At 38.1% G+C, this 21,947-nt stretch overlaps 1 protein-coding gene across 1 annotated transcript in view; it reads left to right on the top strand.

The window, feature by feature from the left end:
* The window catches only part of LOC134644308 (receptor tyrosine-protein kinase erbB-4-like), a 303,631-nt gene that overhangs the window by 208,454 nt on the left and 73,230 nt on the right, over positions 1 to 21,947 (top strand). The window contains exons 7-14 of the mRNA XM_063497223.1: positions 2,955 to 3,096; positions 4,526 to 4,639; positions 4,903 to 5,029; positions 6,065 to 6,138; positions 10,429 to 10,519; positions 12,039 to 12,238; positions 17,040 to 17,172; positions 20,950 to 21,043. Of these exons, the coding sequence (XP_063353293.1) occupies positions 2,955 to 3,096; positions 4,526 to 4,639; positions 4,903 to 5,029; positions 6,065 to 6,138; positions 10,429 to 10,519; positions 12,039 to 12,238; positions 17,040 to 17,172; positions 20,950 to 21,043 (975 nt within the window). The remainder of the gene's footprint in view (positions 1 to 2,954; positions 3,097 to 4,525; positions 4,640 to 4,902; positions 5,030 to 6,064; positions 6,139 to 10,428; positions 10,520 to 12,038; positions 12,239 to 17,039; positions 17,173 to 20,949; positions 21,044 to 21,947) is intronic.

Here is a 21,947-nt window from a genome sequence, read left to right as displayed (position 1 = left end):
TTCCTTCCTTCAATTTCAGGTACCTCTTAAAATGGATTTCACTCAGTTTTTAAATGCCACTTGTATGGCAAATATCATTTGATGACATTTAATTCTCTTTTCTTCCTGACATGAGTGTCATTGTTAAATATAGACTTCACCGGGAACTCTTCATTCTGACTTTTTGCCATGTGCTTTATCACTTTTATCTGTGCTCGTTTGCATGTTAAACTTGTTTCTGAGGCTGTGAGTCCGTGGCTAATCGAGCTCTTCTTCCTGGCTTTGGAAAAGCAAGTGCTGTATCATAATTTTTTATTCTTCTGTCCTCTTCACAATCATCATAAAATTGAGAAAATGGCAAAGCAAATTCTTGATTGAATCTTGGCAAATTCAAAGTCTTCAGACACAAGAATTTATTTCTAAATTATTATCATAGATAACATTAAATGTGTACAAGTATATGTTTTTTAGGGTCTGTAATCACATATAAATACATGTCTTAGTACAGGGATATTCAATTAAAATTTAAGGAGTTCCAGTCAGAGAGAATTTCCTCAAGCAAACATCCAGAAAATCAAGTTCAACATGCATTATAATTACGTAGCCTAACAGTTGTACCAGTGTGTGCATATAGTCAACCTCTGGGTGTAAAGTAAAACAAAGTATAATTAAATTCATCAGTATTTCAATCATATTTGTTATTAATTTTTACAATGGACTGGCAGGTACTGCAATAACAAAATAATAATAAAGTAGAGGTGAAAAGCATTTCAGTGTGTGTTAACACAATGCTAAATAGGAAAGACATCAGTAATGAGCTTAGAGAAGCAATTGTTGCTGCCCAATCTGGAAACGGACAAGTCCATCAGCCTACAGTGACAAAAATTGTTCATTCAAGTAGGAAACACTTAAGAAAGTCATTCATCTTCCCAAGGTCAAATACGCAGAGAAACTACCAAAAGTCCAGGAGTTACATCTCAGACTCTACAGGCCTCAGTTAGCATGTTACATGTTAAAGTTCCCATTGCTATGGGCTATTCAGTCCTTATACGAACGTTGCAAGAGCTTGGTCCGCATAGCCGGCAATAAGTCGGACTTGTTCCTGGTGGGTGATGGGCTCCGCCAGGGCTGCCCTTTGTCACCGATTCTGTTCATAATTTTTATGGACAGAATTTCTAGGTGTAGCCAAGTGGCGGAAGGCTTTCACTTCGGTGGTCTCAGGATCTCATCTCTGCTTTTCGCAGATGATGTGGTCCTGTTGGCTTCATCAGGTGATGGGCTCCAGCTCGCCTTGGAACGGTTCGCAGCCGAGTGTGAAGCGGTGGGAATGAGAATCAGCACCTCCAAATCTGAGGCCATGGTCCTCAGCCGGAAAAGGGTGGAGTGCCCACTCCGGGTCAGGGACGAGACCCTGCCCCAAGTGGAGGAGTTTAAGTATCTCGGGGTCTTGTTCACGAGTGATGGGAGAAGGGATTGGGAGATCGACAGACAGATTGGTGCAGCAGCTGCAGTGATGCAGACGCTATACCGGTCTGTTGTGGTGAAGAGAGAGCTGAGTGTACAAGCGAAGCTCTCAATTTACCGGTCGATTTACGCCCCTACCCTCACCCATGGTCACGAGCTGTGGGTAGTGACCGAAAGAACGAGATCGCGAATACAAGCGTCGGAAATGGGTTTCCTCCGAAGGGTGGCTGGCTTCTCCCTTAGAGCTAGGGTGAGAAGTTCTGCCATCCGGGAGGGGCTCAGAGTAGAGCTGCTGCTCCTCCACATCGAAAGGAGCCAGATGAGGTGGTTCGGGCATCTGACAAGGATGCCCCCCTGGGCGCCTCCTGGGCGAGGTTTTCCGGGCATGTCCCACCGGGAGGAGGCCCCGGGGCAGACCCAGGACACGCTGGAGAGATTATATCTCTCGGCTGGCCTAGGAACGCCTTGGCGTTCCCCCGGATAAGCTGGAGGAGGTGGCTGGGGAGAGGGAGGTCTGGGCTTCTTTGCTTGGTTTGCTGCCCCCGCGACCCGGCCCCGGATAAGTGGAAGAAAATGGATGGATGGATGTTAAAGTTCATGACAGTACAATTGCATAACTAAAAATGACTGAACAAGTATAGGTTGTTTGGAAAGATGCCAGGAGAAAGCCTTTTCTATTTAAAAAGAACAATGCTGTATAGCTTAGGTGGGCAAATTTGACCTTTGGTCATTTTGGGACACACAAGATTAAAGTTGCAATGTGTGGCTATAGTGACACATTTGCCAAATACAAAACACAGGATGTCATAAACACCCTATACCAAATATTAAACACGTTGGTAGACGGGTGAGGATTCAGGTTTGTTCAGTAGCCATAGAATCTGGCCACTTTGGAGTTATTAGGTTAACCTGAACTCTTCTGTATTCTTAAGTCATATGCCAAGTTGTCTGTGTCATGGCTACAGCTTAGTCCAAATTGGGCTGTACAACAAGACTGTGATGGCAAGTGGAGCAAATCTAAAAATCAATAGTTGGAAAAGAAAACGATCAAGGTATTCCAATGGCCCAGTCAAAGTCCAGAGCTCAACCAGACTAAAATTCCGTAGTAGAACTTTTTTATATTAAAAAAGAATCAAGCAAAATACCATTTCTGTATCTACTTTTTTCCACACCAGCTTGATTTTTCTTAGTAAAATTAAAGGCCTTAAAGGCCAACTCAAATGGTATTCTTTCCTGATTGTAATATCATTGGGTGCATGCTGATAGTCTCCATCTCCACCTTTCACTAATATCACTACTGGACACTGAAAGGAAATTGCAATACAAACCTGGGGTCAGGCTGGCAGCAGTTATGAATAAACGTGAAACCAAACTTTGTCCACCCAATCAAAAGTAACCTAATCTGTGACTGTGTACGGATCATGTAAATATACTACTACTACTACCATTACAAGTACTAGTACTATTACTACAATTACTACTGCTAATAATACTTATGTGGATGTTTGCAGGCCTGCACCAACTTTAATGACAGTGGGGCATGTGTGACCCAGTGCCCTCAGCCATTTGTCTACAACCCTACCACCTTCCAGCTGGAGCATAACCCTAGGGCAAAGTACACCTATGGAGCTTTCTGCGTCAAGAAGTGTCCACGTAAGTCTCACCACCTGGACGAACACAAACAAACATACATACACACACAGACACACACACAAACATGGATACTCCACATACATGCATACTGCTTTAAACATTAATCTTAAGTCATAACCTCTACATAGCTACACTTTAAGTACAAATTTAATGGGACAGTTTCAGTTTACTGTGGATAATTACACCTGCATCCACGTGCAATCCATCAGCTGATTGCCTTGGTCTTCGAGACCCACAAGCAGGAGGAATGGACAGTAGCAATGCCTGTTATGTTCTTTATAACCCTCATTTGCATTGGACTGGAAGATAAATGCAGCTGCTTCTTGAATTGCATTTACTCCTTAGGTTTCTCATAACTTTCTCATTACTGCTGGTAGATCATTTTTAGGGCAAATACTAGCAACATAAATATAGCTTGTCTCTTTCCTAAAATAGTCTTTATGTGTGTGTGAGCGTGACTATGTCTGTGAGGACGAATTTGACTTTTACAGTTTTGTAAAAGGGACATTTTGCAAAGGACTTTTTTTTTAACTTCAGCAAATGGCTGTTTAAGAGTAAAACTTGTATAAAGTTTTGTGTTAAGAGTAGAAAAAGTTGAGTTACATTAGTCATTAAGTTTTAAAGTTTAGGTCAGAATAAGAGGCATGGGATGTATTTGTTAGGCTGGGTTCTCACATTTGTGTGTTCTTTTTTCTTTTAAGTCCAATCAAATTGACATAACTGCCATTGTACATATAAGTTGGCAGTCCAGGATGTACATAGCCTCTCACCCTGTGAAAGCTGGTTTAAGTTCCAGCATCCCCACGACCCTTAATTAGATAAGTGGTTAAGAAGATGGATGGCTGGCTTGCTACACTGCTACACTTGGTCATTCCAACATGTCATCTTGACAAGCCATCAGTCTTGTTTGCAAAGCCAGTACAGGTGATGGGGAAGTAGAGGCCTGCGTCTGCATTAGCAGCATATCTCTTCTCACTCATTTTATTCATAAATTATTCTTTGGCCACTGCTAACCACAAGCTAACCACTCACCACACCCACAGCTAATTGTGGACACCCCATGCTGTTCAAAACATCACTGAAAAGGCCAACCAGCAGGGAGGGAAGGGGAGCTCTGCGCTTCAAGGCATTGTTACTTTTAAACAGACACAGGATAGAGAATAATATAAACATTTAACTGTTTACTGTTATGAAAGTATGCTGCTTTTTTTCTTTTGGTAGTTTTTCACATAAATCCTATGCAAAATAAGTAAATAAATAACCAAATAAATAAATAAAAATAATGGTGAGGCAAAGTCACTTTCAAAGTCACTTTCAGCACTTTTTTTATGTGATTGCCTACACTCCACTGCCACTTATTGTTCTGTATGTTCCAGTGTGACAAACAGCAGCCATCTGTATTTGACATTTACAATGAATTGTTTTCCAGATAACTTTGTGGTAGACCACAGCTCCTGTGTGAGAGCATGCCCCAGTAACAAGATGGAGGTGGAGGAGAATCGCATTAAGATGTGCATCCCTTGTACTGACATCTGTCCAAAAGGTAAAATTCAAACATATAGTTGCAGCAGATAATTACTGAATGTTTTTCTCCATCGATTTAGCTATTTTATTATTAACACTATATAGTTGTATGTATGCACTGTTGTCAGTTTCACTATTGGGTTTACTTTGGCAAATGCAGGAAAAGTACATGTTGTCCTGATTGCATCAAACCGTTAATCTACCTCGTATTTTGCATGTTTGCACCATTGAATTAATTGATGCAATTTTTTTCTCTTCATGGTTTCACTGTGTTTCTTTCAGCATGTGATGGAATAGGCACAGCAAGCCTACAGACTGCTCAGACAGTGGACTCCAACAACATTGACAAGTTTGTCAACTGCACCAAAATCAATGGCAACCTGGTGTTCCTCATTACTGGAATCAAAGGGTGAGAGCTGAGAAGATTCAGCTTATCAGAATGACTGAAGACAGAGTGGGAGAAAAAAATCTGCCTAAATATAAAATGGCTTTTCCCATTCCATTCAGCCTTTCTGTATTCAGCTGAGCGAGCACTGAGCATTCACAATGGATTGTTGAAAAAGAGCCCACAGGTAGTGCACACCTCACTGAAGTTGGAAGTAACTAAAAGTAAAAATCGCAGCTGCAAGTCTACTGTGACCATTTTAGCCTTCAACTAGACTAAGTGTGCACCTGTTGGTCTCATAGCATAGATGGTGTGTTTAATTTGGGTCACCTGGCATACAGAGTGGGGGATTGATTCAATTATTAATTAAGATAGATGATACTCTTCAGCTAACACACAAGTGAACATCCATGATGGACACATTTAGAGCATGTGTGCTTAACAGATGTTAGTTGAGAGTGGCTAAGTGTGACCTCTCTGTGCAAAGATCTCTCCGGGGCTGTATCAGCTTCTCCACCGCTGTACTTGCTGACTGCTTCCTTCCTTTTATTTCCCATTCTCAGTCTCCTTAATTGAGTTGTTCTCTCAATAATCAGAAACGTTGTTTTTGACTCAAAATTGCAATTTGAAATAAAACTGATTATAATACTTGTGAAAATATGGTATTTTAAATACCATCGAGCTATTAACAGTGTGATTAATCTGAATAATGTTAGTGGTTAGTTATGTCTGCATGGATATACAGTACTATTTGTGTGCATTCATTCATATGTATTTAATATAGTTCACTTAAAATATCCCAATCAGGTATTCTCAGTACACATACATGATTTACCTCTTCAGCTGGTAAATGTAGCAAACCTTTCTTACCTGTAAGTAAGAAAATTTCCTGTAAGTATCGCATTTTTGTTGTACATGTACAATGACAATAAAGGACTATTTTATTCTATTCTAAGTAGGAATATCCTTTACACATACAGATGGAAATACTAAAAAACATTCTTTTTTTTCTTTTACTTGATTTGTTTTTGTCATTCTGATCTCTCTTTTTATTCACAGGGATGTCTATCATAACATTGAAGCTTTGGACCCGGAAAAACTCAATGTGTTCCGCACCGTTCGGGAAATTACAGGTAAGTGTATAAGTTGCACTGCATTGGTCTTATACGCGTATGTATTTAAAGAAAGAACAAATGTTTACTCTTACTGTCATCTCTTTTCTTGAACAGGAAAGTTTCACATCAATGCTTATAAATACTTGCATGTATCAGCATATGTGTATTTCTTCAAGTCCTCCCCTCCTCTTGAGAATGTCCAAACCAAGGACAGGCATTGCAGAATAAGATGAATATCATATGAGTCTTTCAGTCTCCTCTTTCTCTCTACTGCTTCTCCCTCAGGGAGTCCCTAGCCTTGAGTCCCACAGCCCCAGCTCTCCCTTCACGCACCATGAAGAAAAGAGCCAGAACATGCGGTGCACATCGTTAATCCCCCAGCTCTCCATGCCACCTCCACTTTTTAGCTGCGTGTACACTGTCATCCTTCCAGCCCCAACATTTGACAATGCCATCAGAAGGACACATCATATCTCTGATGTCATATTTTCAGAAGTAATAGGAAAATATTCTTGTAAAATATCAGTGCTGCTATTTAGCCATGAATGACAGGAGCAGATGTCTTATTAATCAGTGCATCCCTTTCATCTGAACACCACTTATTTACTTAGGATTACATCAGTTATATTTTGTTAAAAGAAAAAATTGTATAAAGTATCTAAGATACCTGTAGCAGTTATAATAATAAATATTGTTATACCTGATGGCAGTTACTCTTAAAAGCTAATATGGGGGGTAATAAATATACACAATCAAGTGCCAAAATACATGTAGTAGTAATAGCAGTGTTCCTACTTTTTCACAATCCAAATCATGCTTTTGAGCTGGACCATCATCTGTCTATATAATCTAAATGTGATAAATCACACCACTCTGATAGGAAAAAAGTTGTATTGTTGCAGTTCAAAAGCAAACTTAAAAGGAAAGATTTAGAAATGAAATGACTAATAACTGCTGCAGACAAAATAGCATTTTTATTATTGCGCTTTCCTTAATGGAAACTGACAACTGATGTCAGTTATAACTAATATTTAAGCCTGCTCAAAGGAAAAAAAGGAAGGATTATAGTGAGTTAAGAAAGCAAGTTAAACTAGTGCAGCTGTTTTTCATTTGATAGAGTGAATTGTCCATTAACACCATTGGGGCCATTTTGATACCCGCTCCTCAACATGCTGAAGTGTCTTCAGGCAAGACACTGAACCCAGTTGATTGAAACCCTTGCATCTGAACTCTTTGTATCTGCTAAGGTATATAAATCTCTGTATAAGTCCAGTTGTTTACTCTTTAAACTGACTTAGATATACTCCAAAACTTGACTTCGAAGTCATTTTGTATTCTTGCTTTTCCTCTCTGATGGTTAGTGATGACAGTTTGAAAGCAGGTGATGGAGCATAAACCAGCGGCCATGTGGTCAGACACGTGTGTCATCTCAGCTTGTCGTTTCTCTGAGCTGGCAGAAGAACGTGACTTCTTACAAAAGCAGGCAACCTGCATCCATGACCCCAAGGTCACAGCTAGCGTTGCTCTAGCTTTCAAATGAGCTCTGTAGGAGGACAGCTTTCATCATCTACACCAGCACACGCATCTTTTTGTCTCAAATCAAATTCTGATCCATTATTTTTTTGTCCTTTCGTTGGCTTCTTACCAGGTCAGGATTTACCCAAAGAGTGGGTGTAGCTGGCACGATTCAGCATAAGTGGGTTTCTCGGTGTTGTGACTCAGAATGTAATTAACTACAACTTAAGCGCTCTTAACCTTTGTTTATGAGCTCATGGCCTTCTTGTCCAAGGGGTTCCACATTTTAATTCACCATGCACATTGGTGTGCTGCTGATGTGGCTCCCAGCAGAGCATACACTCCTGATAAGTGATCTTTCCATGTGCATGAAAATTCACATGAAAATACAAAAAAATACAAGAGCTAGCATAATGTTGCACACAAAATTTTTGTTGACTCGCTTTTTGGCATTGATCTTTCTATCTAGTGAGGTTCCACAATTTTGGGGAAGTCTGAAAAGATCAGGCCTACACTTTTCCCCGTATGAAGGGCCTCATGGACAGCCTACATGATTGTTGATAGTGATGCCAATGCACATTAAGGCATCTAGCACAACTTAGAACCAAATTAGCTACAATGACTTAAATCAGTTCAGTTAATTTCAGTTATTATTAATGCCAATCAACAACAACAGTTACCTCAAGGAAGTTGAACCTCTGAATTGATAACTTGCTGTAATATATTTTCATCGCTCTTCACTGGAAGACCTATTATCAAGTTTGCCTGAAGTGTAAATGTGAAGTGTGTAGAGACCTGCAGGATATTTAATGTGTATATAGTTAAATTGTTCCAAAAATGCATTGTGACCATTTACTCTGCACAGACTTCAGGAAGCGCGTACAATACAATACAATACAATACTGGTGTATTTTTTCATATGATACACAAACTATATAGACTTAGACCTTTTATTGTCATTGTACAGTTGCTTGCACAATGATATTATGTAACAATTTCTATACAATTTCCATACATATACAGACTGTATCACTTGTCTTTGTTGCTGTATTCATATGTAACAGGGCACTGAACAGTCATTCTAGCTACCTTTCCAGTCACCTTTAAAATTGTACTATTTATTTGTAGCTTAGCAGCTCAGTGCCCACCATGTTTATTAGCATTTTTGTCTCTTTTACTACACCGTGACAGTTACTATTACTTGACAGTACAATAACACAATTGCAGCAACCTACTCTTTTTAGAGTGTCTCTCTGCTTGGACAAAGACACATATTAATCACACTGAAGCTTAAACAAACACCAACCTTATTGCCAGTGTTTATTTATTTATTTTGACCTTTCTTATCAACAATCTTCACCCACTTTCTGATGATCCGTGCCTTCCTCATACAGATAGTAAATGTGCGCTGCTATCCCATCCCTACATTGGAACAGACAGGAAAGAGTTCAACAGGCAGTAGACTGTTATCATGAGTAGAGAACACCCAAAGCCCTCTGAAATAGCACCGTGCCAGAACTGCGAGGTGCCTCAGCACTGCAGGTTTTGTCATTAAGACAATTAGTGTTGACAAGTACAGCGCTAACGATTCTATAGAACTGCTGCCTCTGGGCTAAGAGGCACTCACAGCATCATAAACTGCACATCATGAGAATCAAGATGGACAAATACCAAAAGTGCAATTACCTTTTACAAACCACCATTCCCCAGCAATATATTTGACATTCTGTATGAATACCTCATAATGGTTTATATAATGGAATAAATTCCTCTTTTATCCTAATGACTGCCATTAAGATGCTCTCATTAAAGATTCACTTTTAAAAAAAGAAAAGGGCTATATGTGTAAATGACATAAAATGTTAAAATGTTTTTCCATTTTGGGAAGTTGCAAAAATACAATTTTTCTACCTTTTTGGTTGCAACTGCAATAGGAAATCATGCATGATTCCTTACCTGTTTTGGACATTTCCCAACAAAACATTCATAATGAGCATTTATTGAGACCCTGTCACTACTCAGACTGGATGCTCTTTGTCTTTTGTCATCAAGCCAAGCTTGGCATTGTGTTGCCACAAGCTCTACTTACCTTTCTCTGCCATTCCTCCCTTCCCGGACCAACAAAATTATGCATCCTGTGGGAAGAACTAACACTGTCTAGCATAATAGAGTCTGATACTGTTTATTGACTGGAGTATTGCATGTTTAGTTTTTAAAACATGCCATTTTATTTGTCTAGACTTTCCTTCCACCTCCTTCTCCTCCCCTCTTACCTCTGCTCTTCTACCCACTGTGGATTTTTCTTTGGTCTCGTAGCCTTATCCAACTCTGTTGTTTGTCCTCTGGTGTTGGCTTGGGGATTGTAGTCCCCTACTGTTTTTTCTAATAAATATTTCATATTTCTGAATCTATTATTAAAAATCCTAAATGAGCCATGGCCATTTTCTCAGCTTTTGATTTTATCTCCTAAATTATTTAACAGCAGACAGGGAAATAAAGGAAATGCAAAAATATTGATAAGTCAGACTTGTTATAGCTGGCACCAAACTCCTCTGTGGCATTGCTGTGCCAGACATTTATCTGGCTTAGAAGTGCTTGGCTGATTTCAGATGAGACTCAGGTGGTGTGTATTGTTGTGTTTCTGGAATGTTGCTAATTCTAGAGAGAGGCCGGTTCTCTCTGCTCACTTTCTTCTTGTCAAATGAGGAAATGGACAGTATGATAGACAGGTGATTCCGGTCTGTCAGTACTCATGTGGATTTATAACCTATGTTCATCCGTGTCTTCATTTAGGTTTTCTAAACATTCAGTCATGGCCTGACAACATGACAGACTTGGGTGTTTTCTCCAACCTGGCTACTATTGGGGGAAGAGCGTTGTACAGGTACCCGAGTACATAATACCTTCACAAATTATTTTTCTTTTTCTTTCTTTCTTTTGTATTTTGTTTTTTGATTGTTGTGAATAGTTTATGCCAAGTTGTTTCACAAATGTCTCAATCAGAGCTCAGTACTCCTAAATCAATGGCAAGCAGGAAAATTAGTGGTTTTAGATTTATTTTTAGTTAATTGTAGCGAACAATCTCTGAAGCCACAGCTCACTGGAAAACTGAAATGAAGGAAAGAAAGAAGGAGCCGATAACAGTCATTTTAGAGTATTTCATTGTGCTGTGTTTTATTATTATTGTTACCTCTTATAATTTATTTCTATTCTCTTTTTTATGTTAAGCACTTTGAGTTAAGTTTGATCATTTCCTGTTCTATACAAATAAAGTTTATTATTATCATTATACTAATTTGTATTCCTTTTTGCTATTGTTATGGGTCAGCTGTACACATATTGTATGTATATGAACACATAGATAATATTTACACTACACAGCTTATCTCACAGATGTAAATTCGCATGCATTGTTGCAAACTGCTGTGGTTTAAAGAAGATCGGAAAGACGAGGTTACAGTCGCAATCAAATGTCTCTACCTCTGGTTATATATTTAAACCATTTTAATGCAAACTGAAAGTGGATCTGGTTTTGTTGGATAGCCTTATCTGGATAAGTGCTATGCATGTTAATGTGTGAAGTGCGATTTTTTTTTTTTTCTTTTTTTTTTTTGTTACTGCTGAAGAATGCTGTACTTAAAACATGACCTTTCTAAAGACAGCTTAATTATTTAACCTAAATTATAGCACCTAATTATTCATCATTTAGATTTTTTTTTTTCTTAATTTGGAAAACATGCAATAAAAATGTAGCGGGATTTGGATGTAATCAAAGCGAGTGTCTGCTGATAAAGTGTAGACTGTGAGATTCAGTGTGTTTGTGTGTGTGTGTGTGTGTGTGTCGCTCAGTGTGCGTGAGAGTGTGTGCATGTGCACTGCACCTGCCTGCAGATGGAAACAGCAGGCTGCAGTACAAATTATAGCCTGCCACCCACCCCTGCCCCGTGCTTGATCCTGCATACTCTCTGTCTATCTGATGGTTCTGACACCCACTGGCATCCTGTCATTTTTAAACCATGCAAGTGGGACATATCAGGATAGCTGGGGGTAGGAAGAAAAAAGAGAGAGAGCCTAGCAGACAGAATGATTAAAACACATGTTGCATTGTTGCAACATAGGACAATGTGATCTCATAAAAACACAGTGTATTCTTCTTGAAATTATGATTCAGTGATAGAATTAATGTTTACTAATGAGATCACAGTTAAGATGACTGGTAGACCGCGATGATGTTTGAACATCATTTCTACCAAACCTGTGAAATGATTCCATCTTCTCTCTTCCCTTTCTTTTCCTCTTTTGTCCCTGCTCCACATCATTTCTTCTCCTCCTGCTCCTCTGACCTTCTTTCCTTTGCTGTCGGCTCCGTCTTCCTCTCACCTCCACCTATTCTTACCTCTCAGTGGGATCTCTCTGCTGGTGTTGAAGCAGCCGGGGATCACATCACTTCAGCTTCAGTCTCTGAGAGAGATCAGTGCTGGGAATATCCACATTGCAGAGAACAGCCAGCTTTGCTATTATAACACCGTCAATTGGACAAGACTGTTCCGTACTGCAAACCAAAAGGTTCTTATTCGCAACAACCGAAGTCCACAGGAATGCTGTAAGTTGATGCCACAATCATTCTAAACATCTAAATATTAAATATTTGGTCAACTTTGCACTAAAAAAATGACCATATCTCATGAGTTGCTCTACCAAAACAAAAATAAATGATCAAAAATGATCAAAAACCTTCACCTTGCTTTGCATCATATCAGAGGCTACTTAGATTGTATATGTACTTTTACAGAGCTATAACAGCAAAAGAAGAAAATAGTCATCTGAACAGAAATAAAACAGAAATAAAACTGCTGCAGATTTTCAACAATGCCATTCTTGGCATATATTTACTTTTTCTTTTTTTACCGATCTAATGAATTTGATGTACTGCAATATATTTTACCACAGTCCTATAGGTCCATCTTCCACTTACAACACAACTCAAAGCGCATTGACACTTTTAAAGAAAACTATGTGGCTCCAAACATTTAAGTTTTTAGTTCTTTGCCCACATCAACACCTTTCTACCAAGTTTCATGGTAGTTGGTTTGCTCTTTGTCACCTCCTAGTATTTGTGAAAAAAAAAGCTACAGAAAATATACCAGTTGCTATATTGTACTGCACTGTATGATACAATTTAGTTGCAAATTTGCTAAATATCCAATATAAACTTTTAAAAAACTAAAAAAGGTAAATTATGTTTGTATGTCCACAAAAACTAAGTAGCAAACCTGTCCAGTCATAGTTTAACGACTTATGTTAAAACATTATATATGTATGCATTTGTATATTGAAGAGTTAGTGAAATCTACCACAAGAGCAGATCTTTGTACTGCAGCTTTTGAACAGCTATGAAAACAAAGACATTGTATAAAAATTATGTTTTAACCTCTGATTCTGGATATCCTCTGGTAGCAGGACATATTTGAGTCATTATAATGTGCTAAATGACCTCTGTGTTGTACAACCGTGATACATTTGCATATTTTAGCTGTTAATTTAACACTCACTGTCTAGCCTCAGGCACCATCAAGAGTACGCTTTTTTTTTTCCTCAAACATGTTCATATTTAAAACAGGTTGTACACTAAAGAAAGGAACAAATCTACTCAACATTTCTTGTAGTATAGATTTAAAAGAAGTTTGAATTGTCGAACTAACAAGAAACCAACAGACAACATTCTGCTTTCTAAGTTATCACCCAGCCTTCATAACAAAGTCATTTGTTTTAAAGGAGCTATTGTAGTGGCCGTTCATAGTAAGGTTTTGAGGCATAGGACATGATATATAATAGTAGTACTATACCCTCAGTTATTGCTTGTCTGTCTTATGAATGGTAGCCATTATCTCACTAGCTTCTGAAGGACACTAAAAACAATAATTCAATAATTAAACGAATTAACATCAGGGTCATTCCGAGAGTGCAAGGTTTAGAAAAATGAAATTAGGCAAATAACTGATTTGGTGAGATAAAGATTGCATTTCTAAAAATGGAAGAGCTTTATTATATCACTGCCACAAGTGTTAAGACATTATTCATTTATGTATAATGTTCATTAATGAGCCAGTATTTGCATTATTGAGTTGGCCCCTTTTCACTGTTCATGTGCTCCTTTCCCCTTGGCACTTCCTTACTGTTGAATACACACACACAGACAGATACACACACGCACACACACTTTTAGAGTCTTTGAAGACTTTGGGTTAGTTTCAAGAGTCACATACTTGACATGGTTCTGCATGTGTGCATCAGAGTGTGCGTGTTTGTGTGTCTAAACTTGACTGAGCCTCATGGGGCTAGAAAAGGGCAGCTATCACACTGTTACAGTGCAGCAAAGAGTATTCTTGTGAATATGCATGCGGTTGTAGCGATTTAAGTAGTTGCTGAAACCTGAAACTAAGACATCTAGTTTTCATAGTAGTTGGAACAGAGATTTAGTGTTATAAAGTGTACTAGCATGTAAAACAAGTAATACATTCATGTTATGTGGTATTAAAACACAGTTATGATGGCTTTTTAACCATCATTTTTCTTTGAATTTGTTTACTTTTTACATATTACATATTGGCATAGCCTAAACAGATATCAATAATAACCCAGGATTGTATGGAAATGTAATATATATATATATTTATATAAAAGCAAATGGGACAGTTTAAAGTTAATATTTTTCTATTGGCATTAATTCGACTGTATTAATTATTTTATACATATTTAGCATCAAAATAGTTTAACTCACCTCATTGTGACACAGTTAAATGAAATATCCTTGGTTTGTTTCTGCACTATTTTACATGCGCGTACAGTAAAGAAAGAAAACATCAAAGCAGAAATGTTGTGGTTCTTGTGTAAATATGATTTTCATTGTGCTCACTGAATTTGCATATTTTATAATACTTTAAGAGACTGTCAGTAGCACCAGCGCTTTTTATGCAAGTCAAAATACTGTGAAAAGGGCACACATACAGTATGAATCAGTGTAATTTTCCCTACAGCTCTGATTTTCTCACAGCAAAATTTGGATAAAAAGCTGCAAGAAATACTCCCACTGATGGAAACAAATGTACTCTGATGATGTTAGAAATTTTGTTACTTCACTGAAAGAAGTCACTGGTGCCCACTATGATAATGCTCTATTAACACAATGTAAAATAGTACAATCAAAGATCTGTTTGGTTAACTCAGTGGAACACAATAGCCAACACAGTCTCTCATATTGGCTCATTATTTAATTACACTATTAACTAAACAGTAAATGGTCTTTAAACAAGGTGCATTTTTTAAAATACAAAACTATTTTTTTCACCCATGTTGCATGTGAAAAGAATCCCTTCTCCGGCTGCCCCTCTACTCTCTTTAGCCTTTTCACAGACTGCCCCTGAAATGTTAATACAGAAAAGAGAGGTCCCCAAAACTGGAGGCACTAGTTGAGTTCCAGCTAAATCTCTCCCCTCAGTTGTGCTAATCAGCACTGTTCAGGGACAGGTTTTTTAATCTTTATTTATTTCTTCTGATGTTTTCTTTCTTTTTCTTTCTTTCTTTTCTCTGCCCTTATAATAATTGTAATCATAGCCTGAGCTTTTGTCTTCCTTTAGTCTCAAAAACACTCCTGCCAGGGCTTTTGTTAGTCAGCCATATCAGAAACATCTGAAGTTAAGATATGTTTTTGATCTTGTTGTATAGTTAAAAAGCCATGCAACCACCACTTCCCCTTGTTTATATCTTGCACCAATCATTCTCCCTTTTCCTCATTTCTTTCTGCCTGGTCAGTTTACCTATGAGGCTAGAAGCATGAAAGAAGTGGTTTTGTCTCTTGCGAAAGACTTTCATCCGCTTTTCTTTATGTATCTGCATCTTTTTGTCTGAATTTTTAAGCGTTTGGAACAAGGCTGTGGCTATGACACTAGGGCATAGACATTGGCTTGCATGTAGCCAGGTTGCCAAAAACACCCTTTTGTAACCATGTTCTGTAACCACTGGCTATCGAAAAAAGAAGAGAAGAGAAAGAGAAAACCTACGGGGGGGGAATCACGTCAGATGCAGCCGGGATGATAAAAGTTCACAATGTATCTGTAGCGCCGTCACCGCGTTACTTCAACACTCATTTTGTCACTGTAATGTTCTGAAATGTAGCAACCTCTGTACAGCTGAGTGCTAGAGGGGGACAAGAGAGAGACAGAAAGAGATAAGAGATCCAGGCCATTATGGAGCAGATGTAATGGCCTGAGTCAGTCGGTGCTATATGAAAAACATTGAGGCAGAAACACAGAACAGATTGTTCGCTACGAATGAAATGAGAGAATGGGGCATTTTCTTTACATGATTGAGTGCAGCAAAGTATATCAGACTTACAAGTTTAACATTTGTATCTTTGTACCACAGGTGGCTTTTAGTATTGCTTTACATGGCTATCCAAACAACACTTGTTTGTGCTGTAAATGTGACGCTAAGCACTTGTGGACTGAAACCAGATACTGTTGCTAAGAAAAACAACTTCATAATATACAGTTATAGTATTCAGTAGCTGTATATTTGATTGCATTTTCAAATTGAAAGGCTTAAATCCTTTTTTTTTTTTTAATTATTTGTAAGGTTTTGTTAACTCAACTAGTCTGGCATCTGCACGTGCTTCCTGTATCTCACTCTTCATTGTTTGCACAGCAATTTTACAATGAAGCAACCCAGCCTTCTACTTTTCTAATTGCACCATATCAGTCAGTACTGTAGACACACTGTGCATGCAGACCATTTATATTAATAGAGAACATACAGTATACACCAACAATGAAGTGCCAACCAAGTCCTCTGATGAATTGAGTTAATTAATGTGATGTTTTTAAAAAGTTTCTGGGATACATGAGAGCTTTTTTGTGGGAGGAACTAGGTTGTCTTTTAGTTCATCCAGGAGGATAATTATTCTGTCACTCTTTAGTGTACAGCATATTGTTTGACTATTTCTTGTTTACCGAAGAGAAACCGCTTTATCCCAGAGCACGTGTTTCAAACGCACACCTTTTTCCTCTGTCTTGCTGCAATTACTCTTGCCATTGTTTAGGAAAGAAGTCCCCAGAAGAAGAAGAAGGAAAAAAAGCTAGCTTTTATAGGCCAAGAAAATGAACATCTGCTCTGTGGAGGCGGAGAAATTTAATGCAAAAATAAGCCTTCGCAAATTGCAAGCGCCTTAGTAAATCTAGTCCTGTGTCTTTTCATAAATAATAGGATTATTTGGCTAATTTTATACCCAGCTAATTTGGGGGAATTTAGGGTTTATTCATTGCGTCTGACACTGAGTCATCAAAGCTCAGCTGCATGCTACATGAGTATAATCCTTTGCCTTCTTTGTTTATATGTGTATTAAGCAGCCAAGGAGCACATGGTGTGTGACCCACTGTGTTCAGATGCTGGATGTTGGGGTCCCGGCCCAGACCAATGCCTGTCCTGCCGATATTTCAGTCGTGGACGAATGTGTGTAGAATCCTGCAATCTTTATGAGGGGTGAGTCCTGAATATGCATGCACATATACATTTATATAGTGCTGATAAGAAGATGGAGGTGGATAGATGGTTTATGGCTGAGTTTAATTGTTGCTACTGGACTGACTCAGAGAAAGAAGATGTGGCATTGTTCGTATATACAGAAGTTTATATGTTGTCCTCGAATACCTGCTTGACAACAACAACAACAACAACAACAACAACAACAACAACAACAAACAGACAAACAAACAAAAACATATATAAGGAAAGCAGTGTCTGCTATATTATGCCAGCTTATGTAAGTAAAATAAATATTCAGCTTTTTTATTTAACAAGTAACAGTAAAGCGGACAAAATACGACCAAACAAGTTACATTGTTACAGCTAGGCCAGCATCAGCATGACAACACTGATAAAAAAGCCTTTTATAATCAGTGACACTTGTGACAAAACAAGGTTTGTATGCTTCACCCTTAGACTTTGCTTGATCAGGATGTGTTTACCACCAAAGTTTACTTTATTTTGTTAAGGTGCCAAACATATCTTGCTGCTGTTGTAGGCTATAAAAAAAGTCCCCACAAATGCTTAGTTAATGATTACTCTTCAGCTTCTTGACAGTAAAATGGGCTAGAACACCACAGAAACACAGTCACTCTCTGGGAATTTTCATAAGTTAGGCAAAAGGAACAGCAGCAACAGCTCTCCTTATTCTTAAGTGTGTTCGAGCCCCTAAGAGCCATAACTCTCTTAGATTGTGCCAAAACAGACACGCTGTATGGTAAATGGGTCATATAAGTGCCACATCAAAACGTTGATCTAACATCAGAATGCTCTCATGAGTGTCATGTACGGTCAGTCCTTTACTCATACAGTTGTAGCAACAGATAATGATTGTCATGTCACCAACTTGGGGCTTTTGACGTGACGGGCATCTGTGGGGCAAAATGTAGATACTTAAAAAAGTAAAGGAAATATATTACCCTGTTACTGCCAAGAGGGAATTTATTTAACTTATTTATGAACGAAATAAAACATGCTCACAACAACTAGGTGAGAAAAATTTGTTTCGTTTTGTTCACTGCCCTCTGAGGTGTCTTTTATTTTCTTGGTTCATTATCTTCCAAGAAAAGCTTTTAAAGATGGCCCCAAACTCACAGATTAAACAGCGTGACAAGCAGTTTATTTTGTATTTTATCAGTTCTTAAAGAAAAACAAAGTTTTTTCCAATAGATTTTTGTACAGATTATATTTCTCAGCAAAGGAATATAATTCCATGTTCCAGGGATAGTTTATTACCTTATCCAACAGAAGGCCAGTCAGTAGGCACACGTGACATCTCGTGGCAAAATCATCTGAGAATATAGCTCGGCTATAATGGTACTGAAGTCAGCAATGGCAGGAGCATGCTGCATGCCTCTAAATATACGATTAATCAAATGCATCAGCAACTACCGAATGATCTTATAAATACTATGAATAAATGCAGTTTTAATTTGACTTATTGATTTTTTTATGCTTTTTTTCATTAGACTTGTTTAATGAAATACATTGTGACATATAAAACATTTTGTGACATTAAAACAGTCCTCTATTTTTAAGACCTGCTACGCCATCTGCTCACCAAAACTTTACCTGAACAGCCCGTGGCGCTTTCATTTTTGAGTTAAGCAGTACTGTTCTGTTTACTGGGGATGATATTAAGAGCCAGGGGGTGAAAAGAACAATTTAAAATGTGGTGCTAATTTTTAGTTTAAAAGGCACCCCTGCAGAGTGTCATAACAATAGAGGTCCCCTGACTTTAAAAGAATATATCTTGATGCTATCTACCTCCTAATGAAAGATCTGCTCCCCCAGGGAGTTTTATTAATGAAATTTTAGATGTTTTTACCCTGCAGAACAGCTGGGATGATGCTTTTAAGTTCTGTCCCAACTTGATCAGAAAAGTTTGGTGGCCACATTGGAGAGGACAGAGGAGGACGAGGAGGTGTTGCTCGGGCAGGGGGGCTAGGCGTGTCACTGCGTGTCACAGTCACTGCTTGCGCACGGGGCCACGCCCTGCCTACCTGTCCACCTGCACGTCAGCATCACCTACACCATCAGCGTCACCCACACTGGCACATTCACCAAACCCAATAATTCTGTGAATGCAGTCCAAACCCTTTGCCATATCCGCACAAGCACAGCACTTTCCATAGTTCCAGTATTTTATGTTAACACTGGTTGCCCTTTTATTTTTATCTGAACAGTATGTATCAGTCCAATCAAATGGCCTTTTGTGGTTTAAGTGCATGTTGTTGCAATTTTCTTGGGTTGTTGTGGCTCAGGAGGCAGAGCAGGTCATCTGCCGATCGGAAGGTGGTGGTTCAATCACCGCTCCAGCTACAGCATCCTTGGGCCAGATACTGTTTTGCTCCTGATGCATTCATCGGAGTTGTTAGATAGCAATCAATTATACATAGAAAAAAGTGCTTGTATGAATTTGTGTGTAAATGGGTGAATGGGATGTGTTATATAAGCACTATGAGTGCTGAAGAAGAGTAGAAAAACGATATATAAGAATCAGTCAATTTACCATTTACCAGACATGATCATTGTGAGGTTCAAGTACCTTATCAAAAGTGATTTCTTAGAGTTTCTACAAAATGTAAATAAACTAAAATCAATTTAAACAAGAACACTATTTATTTTTATTCACTTGAAGTGTATTGCTTTTTCTTTCCCTATAACAAACAGAAAATAAAAGGAATACAGCAAATACAGGAAAACATATCATACCAGAACATTATGCAATGCCCTATAAACCGTAAGTATCCATGATATCTTCCAGCTACATTTCAGCCTTTATTATCCCAAACAGCATGCGCTCAGACAAAAGCTTACCTTCCTTGCCTCTTGGAAGGTTTTATGAAGGCCGATGAAGCATAATTAATAGTAATATGATTTTGTTCCCACTGGGTTAGCAAAATGTTTTTCTATAGCCAAGAACATTCTGTGTTTCCTCACTGGCCAAAAAAAGTACCCCAATTTAATTTTCTTCTCCTGTAGTGACGAAGGCAAAGTGCCAACTTAGTAGCAGTTTGGTCAAATTTAATGCCTTTTTCTAGGCCACTCTGGTGTTGCGCAATTATAAAGGGATTGGAGAAAGTGAACAACAAGACATTATTTGATTGATTTTTGAAAATGCAGCACCCCTCCCAGGTCCTGAACCTTTTAACAGCACTGATCCCCTGAGTTATGCTTTCAGTGTTAAGGATAGCTAACAGGTAATAATGCTTGTGGGTATCACAGTTGTATGTATGTTTATGTGTGTGTGTGTATATTACATACTATAATATAGTATATTATAGTATATTATTGCTCTTGGCAGGGTTCCCTCTACTCTGAATTGATTGATCAGTCATTAAAAGCAACAACGCTAATTCAAAAATGTGCTTTACATAAAGAAAAGGTCATTGCATTGTTTTGTTTGTATATGTATGTATGTATGTATGTATATATATATATATATATATATGTACACACACACACACACACACACACGCTGTCCCTACAAATAAAGAGCTGAGTTGACATACTTTGATTTTACAAGGACATATCAGTTCAGTTAAAAAATAAATATTAGTGCTGTTTTCTTTACGCCAACTACCCCAGCAAAGATACAAATTTAACTAAAATGGTTGCTTCTGCTATCAAAAAAATATGTTTTGGGCCCCAACTTGTTTCAAATTAATGTTTGTTTTTCTCTTGTCATCCATCAGACTCACTCTTTCTCTCACTTTTCTCCATTTCTGTCAGGGATATTCGAGAATATGCCAATGGGTCAGTGTGCGTAGAGTGTGATGCCCAGTGTGAAAGAGCTGACGGTGACTCTTTAACCTGTCTTGGGCCGGTAAGTTTTCTATTACATAAAACAATATTAATTCAGATCAAAGCATTATGTTCACATATGTATTCTTAATATAAAAAGTGAAGAGGTCTGTTTTAAACAATTCAAATATGCTGTATACAATACTGTATCTCTGAAAAATGAACTTTGCTTCCATGTATAATCAAACCACAATATGACAGATAGCAAGATAACATAAAAAAAACATCGGAGGTTGTAGTTGTTGCAATAAAATAATACATAAATAAAAAGGTCAGAATTCTTTCGTTATTTGAATTGTTAGTTGTTAGTGTGCTTGGATTTGTCTTTCAGTGTATTTGTATTCCCAACAAACTTTAACTGTGCACTATTAAAAAAAAAAAAAACATCAAATTATTGGAAGATTCTCTTGGTAGCAGCTGCAAATAAAAATAAAAAAAGAGAGAGTGAAATTCCTGACCTTCATTTTTCTGTCTCTTGCGAATCCGCACAACACCCACAGCCACATTAGTCCCCTGACCCTGCTCTTTCTCTTAAAATCTTATCTTGCTTTTTCAGAGAAATAGATGATTCGCGACAGATGCAAGCCAGCGGGTCCTTGTACTGTCTTTTGTATCCCATCACACCCTGTCTGACAGTCTTGATCACTTTAGTTTAAAAGTGTGGAACCCCTCCAACCCCTGTCTTGCCATCCCACCTCAGACACGCACAACAAAAACAACAATATTGTTTGTGATTAAGTGTATAAGACACAACAGAAATAATCTCTATAAACAGATGTGTTTGCTGAATCCTTTTGAAAAAGTTTTTGGCACTGAAAGCCAGTGTAGTATTGAATTGGAATGTAGAAAAATATTGGCAATGCACACATTTACATGCGTTGCACAGTTACAGTAAATTCATTAACCTGGAGACGAATCAGGATGTT

Source organism: Pelmatolapia mariae, linkage group LG16_19 (assembly GCF_036321145.2).
Source record: "Pelmatolapia mariae isolate MD_Pm_ZW linkage group LG16_19, Pm_UMD_F_2, whole genome shotgun sequence".
Classification (NCBI taxonomy): Eukaryota; Metazoa; Chordata; class Actinopteri; order Cichliformes; family Cichlidae; genus Pelmatolapia; species Pelmatolapia mariae.
The sequence above is the reverse complement of the archived record's forward strand: the minus strand, read 5'-3'. Positions and strand labels throughout refer to the sequence as shown.